The following is a 12,343-nucleotide window of genomic DNA, read 5'->3' as shown; positions in this document are numbered from 1 at the left end:
AAATGCTGTAATTCCTTCTTTTTTTAATAAGGGCATATGTGTCTCAAGTATTTACAGTATGGTGGGCTTTTAAGGAGTGGCAAGCTGGGGTAAAGAGTTTTAGAGCTTCATTTAGTACTTTATGTGGAATAGGCCTTATAAACTTTTTTAACTTCTCAGAGAAATTAAACATGCTTCTTGCGAGTTGAATCTGTTCGAGCAATTGAGAGGCTCGTGACCTTCCATATTATGCACTCAGATTTCTCTTGCAAATTTTGTCAACATGTAATTGAAATGGTTACCTCTGGTTTAGGAATTTATGAAGAAACTGGAAGAGAAAAAGGCAGAACTGAATAAAGCAACAGGTATGGGAGAAGCTATCCTAGCTATCTGCCACCCAGACTCCATCACCACTGTTAAGCACTGGATAACAATCATCAGAGCCAGGTTTGAAGAGGTCAGTATATGCCAAGTCATCTTCAATGCAACAGTCCATCTTTGATTGGAACATAGCTGACAACTAACATAGTAGTTACACTGGGAGGAAATGAGCCAGCTGTTGAGAACTAAACATTTAAAATACCCGCCGTGATGGATGTGAATACCATGCTTCCCTAGGTTTTATTTTAAAACTTATAGGGCTTTAAGAACTAAAGCAGATGGTCAAGCTTCTTTGTATGTGTTAAAGGAAATACTGCCTGACACTTCCCACGTGAAGAAAGCCAGTAGTTTCTAGGGACAAACTTTAAAGTTACAAAGGAAAGAAAATACAGGGCAAACTTGAAGCATTTTCTAATTGCATTAAGGAGGATTTGAGTCCAACATATTCTTAATCTAGAAGATCTCCAAATTATTTAAGTGGCTGCAAATAGGTCTCAGAGAGTGTACCAAACTCTCAGCTGCTAAGGTGGTGTTTTCTGTGTATATTAAGTTTAAAGAAAAACAAAATACTGGTGTTAGCAAAGCGTGGCTTCAGGAGTGTTCAAGAGGAAGGTGGACACCAAAATCCTGCATGATTCACTAACTTATACCTATTGTTTGATAAAGTTCTTAATATGTTGCCTGAGTGTGCTATTTACTGCATTTAACAGCACCTAATCCTGAACATCTGTGGAAAAAAAAGTGTTGAATTGGGAATTCTAGTTACCTAGCACCTTTAGTGATCAGCCACTGCATCTAGCACTTTTGAAAGTCAAACATCAATAGGCCTGGGAGGAAGCTCTGGGTTTACAGTTATCAGAACAATTTTAAATGCATTTTAAAGAATTTCAGATGTGCACATACTCATGCATTGGTTCTTTTATCAAGGTCTTAGCATGGGCTAAACAACATCAACAGAGACTGTCAGGAGCTCTGGCTGGACTTATTGCTAACCAGGAACTGCTGGAAGCTTTGCTGTCCTGGTTGCAGTGGGCAGAGACTACACTTACTGAAAAAGATAAAGAGGTTATCCCCCAGGAGATTGAGGAAGTTAAAGCACTTATAGCCGAACATCAGGTAAGGCATGTTAAGTGATATGTGTCCTACACATTCCACAAATGGTGCTCACATCTCAGCTAGGCTTCGTAATCAAGTGTGAATCTCCTTAGCTATTTTCTTTCCTAATAATCAAATCCCTTTTCAGATACTCAGTTGTGTGTTTTGTACGTGTAGGATGTGCACGTAGTTCATTCAATGAAGAGGTAAAAAACCAACCAAACAATTCAGTGCCACATTGTTCTAAAGCAAACCTACAACTCCCTATAGGAACAAGGAAGATAATAATAATGATAAAAAAACCCCACATGAAATATATGATAGTGCTGCTGCCTTATAACTAGTGTTGCAGTGTGGCTTTACTGATTGGATTTCAAAAATACATTCATGAAGTGCCAGAAGGAGCTGCTGGTGCAGTGAATGCTCATACCCCAGTTTACACACCAGAGCTGTCTCACTTTTGTGAACTGCAGTCTGGACAGCAAGGAACACCTGAGTACTCAGAGTCAAAATTCTGTAGTACGTCACCTCACCCTACACAGTTAATGAAGGAGTCTGACAGACTGTTTTTTTAAATGTAACCTTCCTTTAACAGCCAGGCCATAGTGGTCTTAAAATCTTACACTGTTGATTTTTCTTACCTACTAAAACCTTTATCTGTGTCTTTTTTGTGAGGCTGGCATTATAAGAGGCTTTCTGTGCCAGTCTTGTAACTTTGGTGTTTTGCTATTGTATGTGGTTTTCATTCCTGTGGTCACTTTTGTGTATTGTGAATTAAAACCATCTCTATCTGATTGCAGACATTCATGGAGGAAATGACCAGAAAACAACCTGATGTGGATAAAGTTACAAAGACCTATAAAAGAAAGGCACTTGAATCCACTCCAGTACAATCTCATATTCCTGTCCTTGATAAGGGGAGAGCAGGCAGTACGTAATGAAGTGTTTTGCGGCAGGTCACACACATCATTGCTCTATCTATGAAGATAACAAATTATTAGTAATCTAATAGGTTTGATTAGCTTCTAGTGAAACTGGGTGAAATTCTCTTGGCTGATTTTTCTAATTATCCCTCATTTTGCATTGTGAGGTAACTTCTCATAGCAGACTTGTATTTTTAGATTTTGTCCTATACTTCTTGAATACTTTTTTCTAAAGTGTGCAGCTTTTCATGTGCTATTAAACTTCTAAGAGTGTGCATGTGCTGAGTCTTTGCAAATCTACCATTATCTGAAAGTGTAAACAACTTCTTTTACATAAAGATGTAGAGACAAAATTTTGCTCTTACTGTCTGTGAAATTATATGGATCCAATTAGAAAGTGTGTTCAGTGAAGTTGAATGGAAAGTGAATCAAGTGAGGAAATTGCTTTTTGTTTTTTTAGATATACTTACCCATTGTACTTTATATTTACCCATACATGGAATCTGCTTCTAAAATCAGGTTGTTTACTTTGCAACTCTGAGAGACTTGCAAAGATTTTATTTAAACTGTGCAGCTTCACTGGTGCAGGCACTACTAGCTGCTTCTGACTAGACAAGAGATACTTTAACCACCATGTGGTCCTTCCCCAGCAATGGTGTTAAAAAAAAAAAAAAAAAAATCCCATTAGATGGAATCATATCAGGGTATGGGCTCATTATTTGGGACAGGAAGGAGCAGTTTTAGGAAGGTCAAGTACCTTTAACGTGAATGTTTTGTTTGAACAGGGTGAGACTTACACATTTTATCATGTTTTAACAGGAAAGCGTTCCCCAACACCAGGCGTATATCCATCAGCAGCCCAGGCCCAAATCGAAACCAAAAATCCTCGGGTAAACCTTTTAGTCAGCAAATGGCAGCAAGTCTGGCTTCTGGCCTTGGAAAGGAGAAGAAAACTTAATGATGCTTTGGACAGACTTGAAGAGGTCAGAAAAGGACTGTACAAGAATATACATACTTTTTGCATAATTTTGTTTACCCTGGATTAAATTGTCAATACTGTAAATACTGTAAACAACTTCCGTATTTGTGGTATTATATTGTATGATACAGCTAACTGAAAACACTGTGATACACGTGCTTTAACATGCTTTAAAAGCTGTCATTCTCATTTTAAATGTGAGGAGAGTTAAGATGTTTGAAGTGTTTATATAGGTCCTCAAAGAACCAGTTATTCTAAAGAACGCAGATAGTATCTCTCTCACTGATTTTCTAGATTGATTGATTTCAACTGAAAAAAGTTCTTTGTCTTTTTTATTAAGCTGAGAGAATTTGCCAACTTTGATTTTGATATTTGGAGAAAAAAATACATGCGATGGATGAACCATAAGAAGTCTCGTGTGATGGACTTCTTTAGGAGGATTGATAAAGATCAGGATGGAAAGATAACAAGGCAGGAATTTATCGATGGAATTCTTTCTTCAAGTAAGTTTTAAAATTAACTCAGTGTTGGACTTGGAACAAACATCTCATGAAGTCTTACTGTCTATATAGTGTACCCTATGTGGTTTATTGTGTTAGGTCACAGATTTCCCTTTCAAAGTCATTAATTATGATTACCTTAAACTATAATTATTTTACTTGAAAATATTTCTAGATTCTAGAAACTTTCTAGTTCTTTTACGTCGTGAATGAGATGACAAAGGTCACATTTATATTATTGGCTAATTAATAGTTTACTGGTTTACTGGACCCAGATTGTCATTCCTACAGTACACTAGCCACTCCAACAATTACTTTCGATTTATTAGTCTGAACAGTAAAACATACCTTAAAACCTACAGATAATTTTCAAAATCAGTTCATATGATCATATGATTTTTATTGAAGAACTATATATGGAATAGTTTCAATTATAGAAGGAAACCATGTAATTTCTGAAACCAGTGTTTGCATGAACCATGACCGTGTTCATATACCTTTATAATGAGGATGAAAATGTCAAGCAATCAGACCAGGAAGGGACTTTTCCTAGCTTTCCTGATGGATTGGTATTCCTTAGGTATGCACAGTTGGTGGTAACATAAGCCTTCCACATCATGTCTCTGTGTGATCACGTTTGCCTTTAGCAACTGACTCAATAGATAAGGGCCTACTAAAAATAGTCGTTTATCTTCAGATTATAGAGACTTTTGCTTTCAGCAGTGAAGAATCAGAATTGGGCTGCTTTTAGCATCTCATGTTAAAGTTACTTAGTACAAGAATATTGTAGTGTGTATATTCCCCCCCTGCTTTAGAAAATGCAGTAATACAGTCACTATATGTGCACATCGCTGTTTTGCATGAATTGGCAGAAGTTGATGAAAAAAACCCTGATACCACCAAGAGGTTAACTTACTCATTTAACTCAGTTGCTACCAAATTGTTATAATTTATGAGTACTCATGATTTAATCCCTGTTCACCGTCTTGACCGTTTCCTAGAGAATCTCTGCGTGGGTTAATATTCTGCTGCTATGAACTTGATCTAAAGAAGGGTTTCACGAAACACCGTGCATGTTTCTGCAGTGGGAAGGCCTTGCATTAATTAGCAGTGAAATTCTTGGTTGACCTTTCCTCACTAACAATTTATCTTGTTAATCTGTGGTATCTTATGCACTTTGAAGGTCAAAATGTTAAAAAAAAATAATAATACATATATCTTACAGTTTAATCTGTGCTCTTGCTTCTGTGTCTCTCTTCAAGCCACACTATGATACTCATTTTAATCCAATATCTAGGTAACACTGAAGATCCAGATTGTTTTTTCAGAAAGATTCCTTCGCTCTGTTGAATGTCCTTGGGTTCTTTGATAAGCATTGTCTGTCACTTAGTGTCTAAAAACCTTTTAATGTTTGTGATAAAGCCTTTCATTGTAATGGGATTGAAAAGCCAAAAAACTTAGCTTTTGTTGTTGTCTTTATCTTACAGAATTCCCAACAAGCCGGCTTGAAATGAGTGCTGTTGCAGACATTTTTGATAGAGATGGTGATGGATATATTGACTACTACGAATTTGTAGCAGCTCTTCATCCAAACAAGGATGCATACAAGCCTCTCACAGATGCTGACAAAATTGAAGATGAGGTACATTTTCTGCTTTCTTAGATTGCACTCTATTCTACTGCAGTCATGTTCTTTAATGAGTAATTTTATTTGCACTCCTACGTGATTTGAAGTTTACCAGTTACACAGATATTTAGAAATGTGATATTACCAGTAAAGTAATCATCCAGTTGTGTTTTTTTGCAGGTTACAAGACAGGTAGCTAAATGTAAATGTGCAAAGCGGTTTCAAGTGGAACAGATTGGGGATAACAAGTACAGGGTAAGTCTTCTAAGGACCTTCTTAGTTCTTTCAATTTAGAGATTCTTCGTATGACATGGTTATACAAGGAACTAGGCTATATTAATTTACAGGTATTTGTATGACAACTATATGTTTTCTTACTTTAAGCTTGTCTAAATTTGTGGTTCTTTTCCTGTTAGAACATATAGGCTAAAAATATGGGAAAAAGCTGCTGCTTATATTTATTTTCACTGAAACTGCTGAAACTGTTTTCAATGTATGGGAATTTCTAAAAGCTAACTGCATGCATGCATACATACATACAACAGATCCTTAAAAGCCAATCTTTTTGCCTGGATACCTGAAGTGTTTAAACTGTAGCTGATTTTCTGTTAGTTTCGTAGAAACAGTGGTATTTTCCTGTGGTATTGTGTTGTACTTTTAAAATCTTTTACCAAAGTGTATTCAGTCACTTTTATCCTCCCTTGTTATTTTATTGGAGCATGCTATTCCTTCTGAAGAAGTACAAGAAACATGTTAAGATATCTGCAGAATGATTTTAGGTCACAGAAAAATAAATACCACATTGTAGAGAAAGATCTCTACCCCTAGATTCAATACCCGGAACAATTTGAGATGAAATATGCAATATTTGGCTAAGAGAGTTTACTGAGTACTTGTAGATGATTGTAAAAGACCAGAAAGACAGCAATAGGAAGGAAACAAAGGCCTTGAATATTTTTCAATATTCAGTCTCCGGATGGTTAGCTACCTGCTCTGAAGTAGATACTTTATTTAGAATGTCTGATGTGTTAGTTTGCATGTGTTCTTGAGTCATATAGAGAATTTCCTGTAAACTAATCGTGTCTTTCTTCCATTTTTCATTTCTTATCAGTTCTTCCTGGGAAATCAGGTATAAACCAGTGGAATGTGTTATGAAGTTTCTTTTTTTCTTTTTTTTTTTGTTTTCCTAACACATAGTGATTTAAGCTTGCAATGTTCAGTCTTCTTACCATCCTTTCATCTTCAGCTAATTCATTGCTGGTCAGCTGTGGTATTTCTTTAAATGCTATGGAACATTCCTTTGTCTCAGGATCCCTCTTCTTCAATCCCTCACCTGCTTTTTTGGCCATTTTCTTCATTAAGGAGATTACTTTTAAAGGAACCAGATAATGGTCAGCAGCAATCCCCATAGTAAAAAATCTTGAGCATTTAAACTGCAATTTTAGTATTACTATTATTTTCTCAGTTTTCAGTTTTATAGCAGAATGCTTCAGAATTCTATGTTGTATTTTTTTAGGCTATCAGATTAAAGGCTAATCACAGTAAACACAGATCCCAGTGTCATATCACTTATTTATTGCAAATTAGGCAAAAAATGCTTTCATCTTCAGAAAAAAAAAAAATCCCTGTGCAGTCAAGCAGACTGAGAGAACCTGGCTGATTGTTGGTATTTTATATACTAACGCAGTGAATCATTAAATACATATTTTGGAAATAGGCAAATTAAACTTGCTGTTCCAGTTTAGACTGTTTCCTTTCCCAAAGTGTTTTCAAAGAGCTATGGCAGGTCTATAGTATATTGGAGCTGTGTTTGAGAATACTTTTTGTCAATTGGGTCATCAGTGAGTCATGCCAGAGTGGCACTGTACAGTGGTACAGAGAGGATACTCTTAACTGGTGCTCGCTTACTCCTGTGGTTCATGCTGATACACAGCTTCTTAAATTGTTAAATCATGCTTGCCTTATGAGAATGGAAATACGTTACACAAACTGGATACCATTAGTATCTTATTCATGCTCTTACAAAGGCAATAATATGTATAATCCATTCTGGGTATGCTGGTGTTAACAGCATTAGCCATTTTAAATCTAGAGATGTTGAAAATGTAGTTGCATTCTTATTTATTGGCAAAGCCTGTTGAAGTATAGAAGAAAGCACAAAGAGCAGTGGGTAATCTTACCACATACCTCAAGCAGTATATCTAAGTAATAATTTAAAATGTTTTCCACATATACAACAAGCCTCTATCTGAAAAGACTGTTTGAAATTCTGTTAATCCTCTTATCTGCCATCTGTACTGTTAGATCTGGGAAAAACCCAGTATGTTTTGAAAGCATCTAACTCTTACTGGTACAGAACAGCATCACAGTAAAAAGCACTTACAGCAAGTTGGCTTCAGTGACGGTGATGTTATATGGCTACTGTCAAGAACAGTCCTTTTTGTAGCTTAAACTAGACTTCCTTTATGTTTTTATCCCAGTGTTTTTACCTCTGATTACTTTAAACAATGGTAAATATTGTTCAAGGAAAGTTGGTATCCAGGCCATATCCATTTTAAGAAAGAAATTGACTGTATTGCTATTAGGAAAAATGCCTTGATAGATACCTGCGTTAATTCTCCAGAAGCCCCACTGTCTGAATTAACCACAGCCTAGGCAGTTTCCAAAGTGTATCTGACCCTTGGTATAGTTGCCTAATGGAGTCTAACTGAAGAATTAAATTGGGATGGGGAAAAAATAAATAAAGAAAAAAGATAGGATCTTTAAAACCTAGAAAAAATTCACCTTAGAAACAAGCCAATGAAAATAAACAGCATCGATTTGGATGCCATTTCTCTTCTTAACTTTGATCTGCATATGTAAAATGGTTCTTTGTTCAGCACATACTGAATGCATTATTAAAAAGTAATGCTCATGTGAATGTTCTTATATATAACAACGAATTTTATTATTGAATTAAGCAGCAAGCTTTACTTTTGTTTGGTTCCTAAAAGTAATATTCCTTTAAACTTACTCTCTCTTCTTGGCTTAAGTAGTACCAAACAACTGAAGTCATTTAACAAGTAGGGAGCATGTTTGTGTGGTTTGCATTTAAAGCATTTCAGTCCCCTCACTGGAGCAAGTAGGTACAGTTGAACTATGGCCATCCTTCTCCAAGGGTCAAAGATTTTCCCAAAGAGGGACAATTTGATTCCCATTGGTGTCAGTGAGTGCTCTGCATGTTTGTGTGTGAAAGCACTACACTTGGCCTGATGATCTGATATCAAAATAAATATTTTAGTGGCCCTGGCTAAAAAGTACTGAATTCTTCTGGTTAGTTTTCATGAGATTGTGTGGTCAACGTTTTGGTCATGTTTTCTTTGATCCGGATTTGAATGGCGATACTCCATACAGGTTTTGTTATACAGGGTCCAGGAACAAAACATAGGCCTGGCCATCAGCCCAAAGGAAGAATGGGCTAGTACAAGATTTAGTATGAAACAGGTTTTTGTGTACCTTTAATTGTGAAGAACCTCGATGTGTAGACAGAGGAGCAACAGTTTATAACAAAGGACAATAATGATAGCTATCAATCATTTATTGCTTCTTCAGTGTTCCCTTCCCCATGTGCACCGCGTTGTTAGGCGAGCAGTGTCATTGCTGTAACTGGAAATACACCTGTAAATGAATCAATTGATAGAACTGTGCAACATTCGTAATACATTGAATTTCCAGCCCACATACTGATCATTTAAAGCAATGCTGCCTTCCTTTCAGCTGATGTTATTAAAAACTAGGCTGTTGCAGAAGAGAGTTTGCTTACTATTTTAACAATGAAGTAATGCAAATAGGTCTTCATTAATGTGCACAAATGCAGACTGTAACCAATTAAATAATATGTTACTAATTTTGCTTCTTTTATGAGCTCAGACACTTGAGAATCAAGCATAAAATTAAACCTGAGATTCTTTCTTACCATCCTGCCATCTCCTTTGGATTAATGCAGCGGCATCTGATTCGAAATCTTAACAGCTTTAATAATCTGCATAAATAAATCTGATTTTTTTAGCATTTACTAATTATTAAATATCAAAATAAACTTTTTAAGGTGTCTGATTTTTAACCTATCAGCACTGAACTGCATCTGAATGACTGAGAACCTCAGACTGTTGTTTGATTTTTTTAATTTTTTTTTAAATTTTTTTTTAATTGCAGTTTGGTGACTCTCAACAACTGCGCCTTGTTCGTATCCTAAGAAGTACAGTCATGGTTCGTGTTGGAGGTGGCTGGATGGCGCTTGATGAGTTCTTAGTAAAAAATGATCCTTGCAGGGGTATGTAACACAACTGTTAAAATGGACGTGCAGATAATTATTTGGATATAGTCACTGTTCATTGTCTCAAGATGGAGACTGAATTGTATAAAATGCCAGTTCTGTAAACATCATCTCACAAAATGTCATGTAATGATCTGTTTTTGTAAACTTTAAATCCCATGGTTAAGATCCTCTTCACTTGTACTGATGTATGTCTAGAATAACTGTGTTGTCTTCTGTGCAGTTCCTCCAGCATTAGAGTGGTGTAATTAAGAATTGAACTGAGCCCAGATAAGAGTTTATGGCATGTAAACTGCATGTATGACTTTGCAGAAATAGCACACAGAAACCTCTCTTGACAAGAGAGCAGTTTTAAGGCAATTGAATTGAAGAGTAACAACAATGGAAAAAACTTTTCTGGCTAGTGGCTGCACCCAGGCTTTCAGGCTCTGCTTTCGTAGCCCTGTCTTTTCGTTGGCATCCTCCCCAGAAACACTTTGCAGGGCCCTGAGCCTTGTACCAAGCAATTGGAAAATGCTCTGGTCAGGAGGACTTTGTGCTCTGGGGAAGCAGGGAGAGCTCTATTGCCATGCCTTCCAGGGCATTGTATCAAATGCATTGTTTTGTCAGTACACAGCAACGTAATGAAAGCCTGCTTCTGTAGTGGGAAAGTAGGCTCTGTCAAGCACCATTCTTGGAGGAACAGCTGGAGATAGGAAAGAAGCCATTTGTGAAGGGATTGGGAGACACAAGTCAAAAGTAGTCCAAGTAGTAAAATTGCAGAAAGTATAATAATGACTGTGTTGAGAGTGAGCTTGGCATTCTGTAACTAGGTAATTCTATCCCATTAACTAGCAGCATTAAATTTACTGCATTTTTACCTCTCAGGGGTTTTGTAGGATCGCAATCAATATTGTAACAGCGCAAGAACAGTACAAAGGAGTTCAGGAGAAGCAAGTGAGTTAGTGAAGACAGAGACATTAGCTGTCCTGGAGACCTTACTTCAGTGTCCGCTGTCTCACACAGCTCCTACTTTGGGACCAGGGTTTCTAAACAGTTTGATACAGACCTTGAGAGGGTGGAGAGCTTGTATTTGTAGCAATTGTCATGCTAAGTCAAGGATGTTACGTCCAAAAAGAAGCTACCACAAAACGCCATAAGGACTGACAGTGTGCCACTAATGCCTAGAAACCTTTGTCTACAGGCTACCATGAAACTTCTTATCATAGTGTCATAAAAGAGCTGTCATAACCTTGTAATGACATCTGAGTTTTTCAGCAGTATTAAAAATAGTCCTTTTGCTTACCAATATATTGCATATATTGTTTACTAAAGAAATGTAACAGTAATATTACATTTATTGGTGTTGGACCACAGGTCTAACTGAAAATTAGCACCTGATTCTGCACCTGCTACTATAGGAAAGTCATTTATGCCTGCAGAACCATCCTTACTTTATAGCTTTCTACTCCTGTTCCTCAAAAGTGCACAGTAGTGGAAAATGAAATGTGCCTCAAAATATCTGACTTCATTGAAGGGTTGACTTGATTAGTTTTGATGTATCCCAAAGATTTTTCTCAGGCCTATTGACAGGTAGACACTTGCAATTCCAGTTGGGTTGACGCTGAGAGATACAGTACTTAAAAACTAAATAATCTATTGGAATTACTTATTACTGTCCTCCAATTAAGAGTCCTTTGGAACTTTATCCCCTTTTCTTTAATAAACCGTGTATTCTATGTATCTCTGTAGTATTTTCTATAGTACTTTATCACTTTTTCATGGGAAATACATGAGCAGATGTCTAAGTCAGTATAGTGGGTCTAAAGGAATACCAATCTCTAAAATCATCGAGACACTGGACATTGTGCATTGGAACCTAATCCTAGTCTTGTTGAAGTCAGTGATGCAAAGTAGTCATGGATGTCAGTGGTGCAGGATCAGACTTTTCCTTAAGCACTTCACCTAGCAAATCTGCATTTCTGCCAAGGGCTTCTCATGTATTTGGATATATCACATTTCAAAGAACTGTTGTCATAAACAGCTTTAAAAGCATTGGACCTAGTTATATAAAATCATTGTAGCTTATATTACTTCTTTATGTCAGCAGATAAATAGCATTACACAAGTATACTTGGGACTGCAGCTGAGTCTGTCCAAGCGCTGTTTCCTTTTTGCCTAGGAGACCTTTGAGAGCTCACCTCAGAGCGCTTAGAGACAGCTTTTGCTCTGAGTCCTGTCTTTTGGCCTGGTGCTCCGAGTCTCTTGCATATGCAGCTGCTGTACTTGATTTCTTCTCCTGCTAATGATTTTCTTTAATGTGACCCATGTCCTGTGTCATTTTTTCTAGTTCATCATCATGGGAGTAAAATGTTACGTTCGGAATCAAACTCTTCAATTACCACTCAGCCTACTATAGGTTGGCAAACCCCTCTCTTTGTCTCCTTCTCCTCCTCTTCTCCTCTGTCTTCATTTCCTTCCCACTTTTTAAATATATATACTTTTAACAATATGCTTCACCCATCATATTAGCTTAATGTGTTCCTACACGGGCTGGTGCTTTGC

The 12,343-nt window shown here is 36.9% G+C and overlaps 1 protein-coding gene across 16 annotated transcripts in view; it reads left to right on the top strand.

The window, feature by feature from the left end:
- DST (dystonin) overlaps positions 1-12,343 on the top strand; it is a 307,062-nt gene that overhangs the window by 287,933 nt on the left and 6,786 nt on the right. For 9 of the 16 annotated variants that reach the window (XM_069805989.1, XM_069805986.1, XM_069805988.1 and 6 more), the window contains 10 exons: positions 293-436; positions 1,288-1,476; positions 2,256-2,385; positions 3,198-3,361; positions 3,698-3,860; positions 5,345-5,499; positions 5,665-5,739; positions 6,596-6,613; positions 9,679-9,796; positions 12,129-12,197. In XM_069805989.1, the coding sequence (XP_069662090.1) occupies positions 293-436; positions 1,288-1,476; positions 2,256-2,385; positions 3,198-3,361; positions 3,698-3,860; positions 5,345-5,499; positions 5,665-5,739; positions 6,596-6,613; positions 9,679-9,796; positions 12,129-12,197 (1,225 nt within the window). The remainder of the gene's footprint in view (positions 1-292; positions 437-1,287; positions 1,477-2,255; positions 2,386-3,197; positions 3,362-3,697; positions 3,861-5,344; positions 5,500-5,664; positions 5,740-6,595; positions 6,614-9,678; positions 9,797-12,128; positions 12,198-12,343) is intronic. The other 7 variants (XM_069806002.1, XM_069805995.1, XM_069805994.1 and 4 more) reach the window with 2 other exon arrangements.

Source organism: Haliaeetus albicilla, chromosome 18 (genome assembly GCF_947461875.1).
Source record: "Haliaeetus albicilla chromosome 18, bHalAlb1.1, whole genome shotgun sequence".
Lineage (NCBI taxonomy): Eukaryota > Metazoa > Chordata > Aves > Accipitriformes > Accipitridae > Haliaeetus > Haliaeetus albicilla.
The sequence above is the reverse complement of the archived record's forward strand: the minus strand, read 5'-3'. Positions and strand labels throughout refer to the sequence as shown.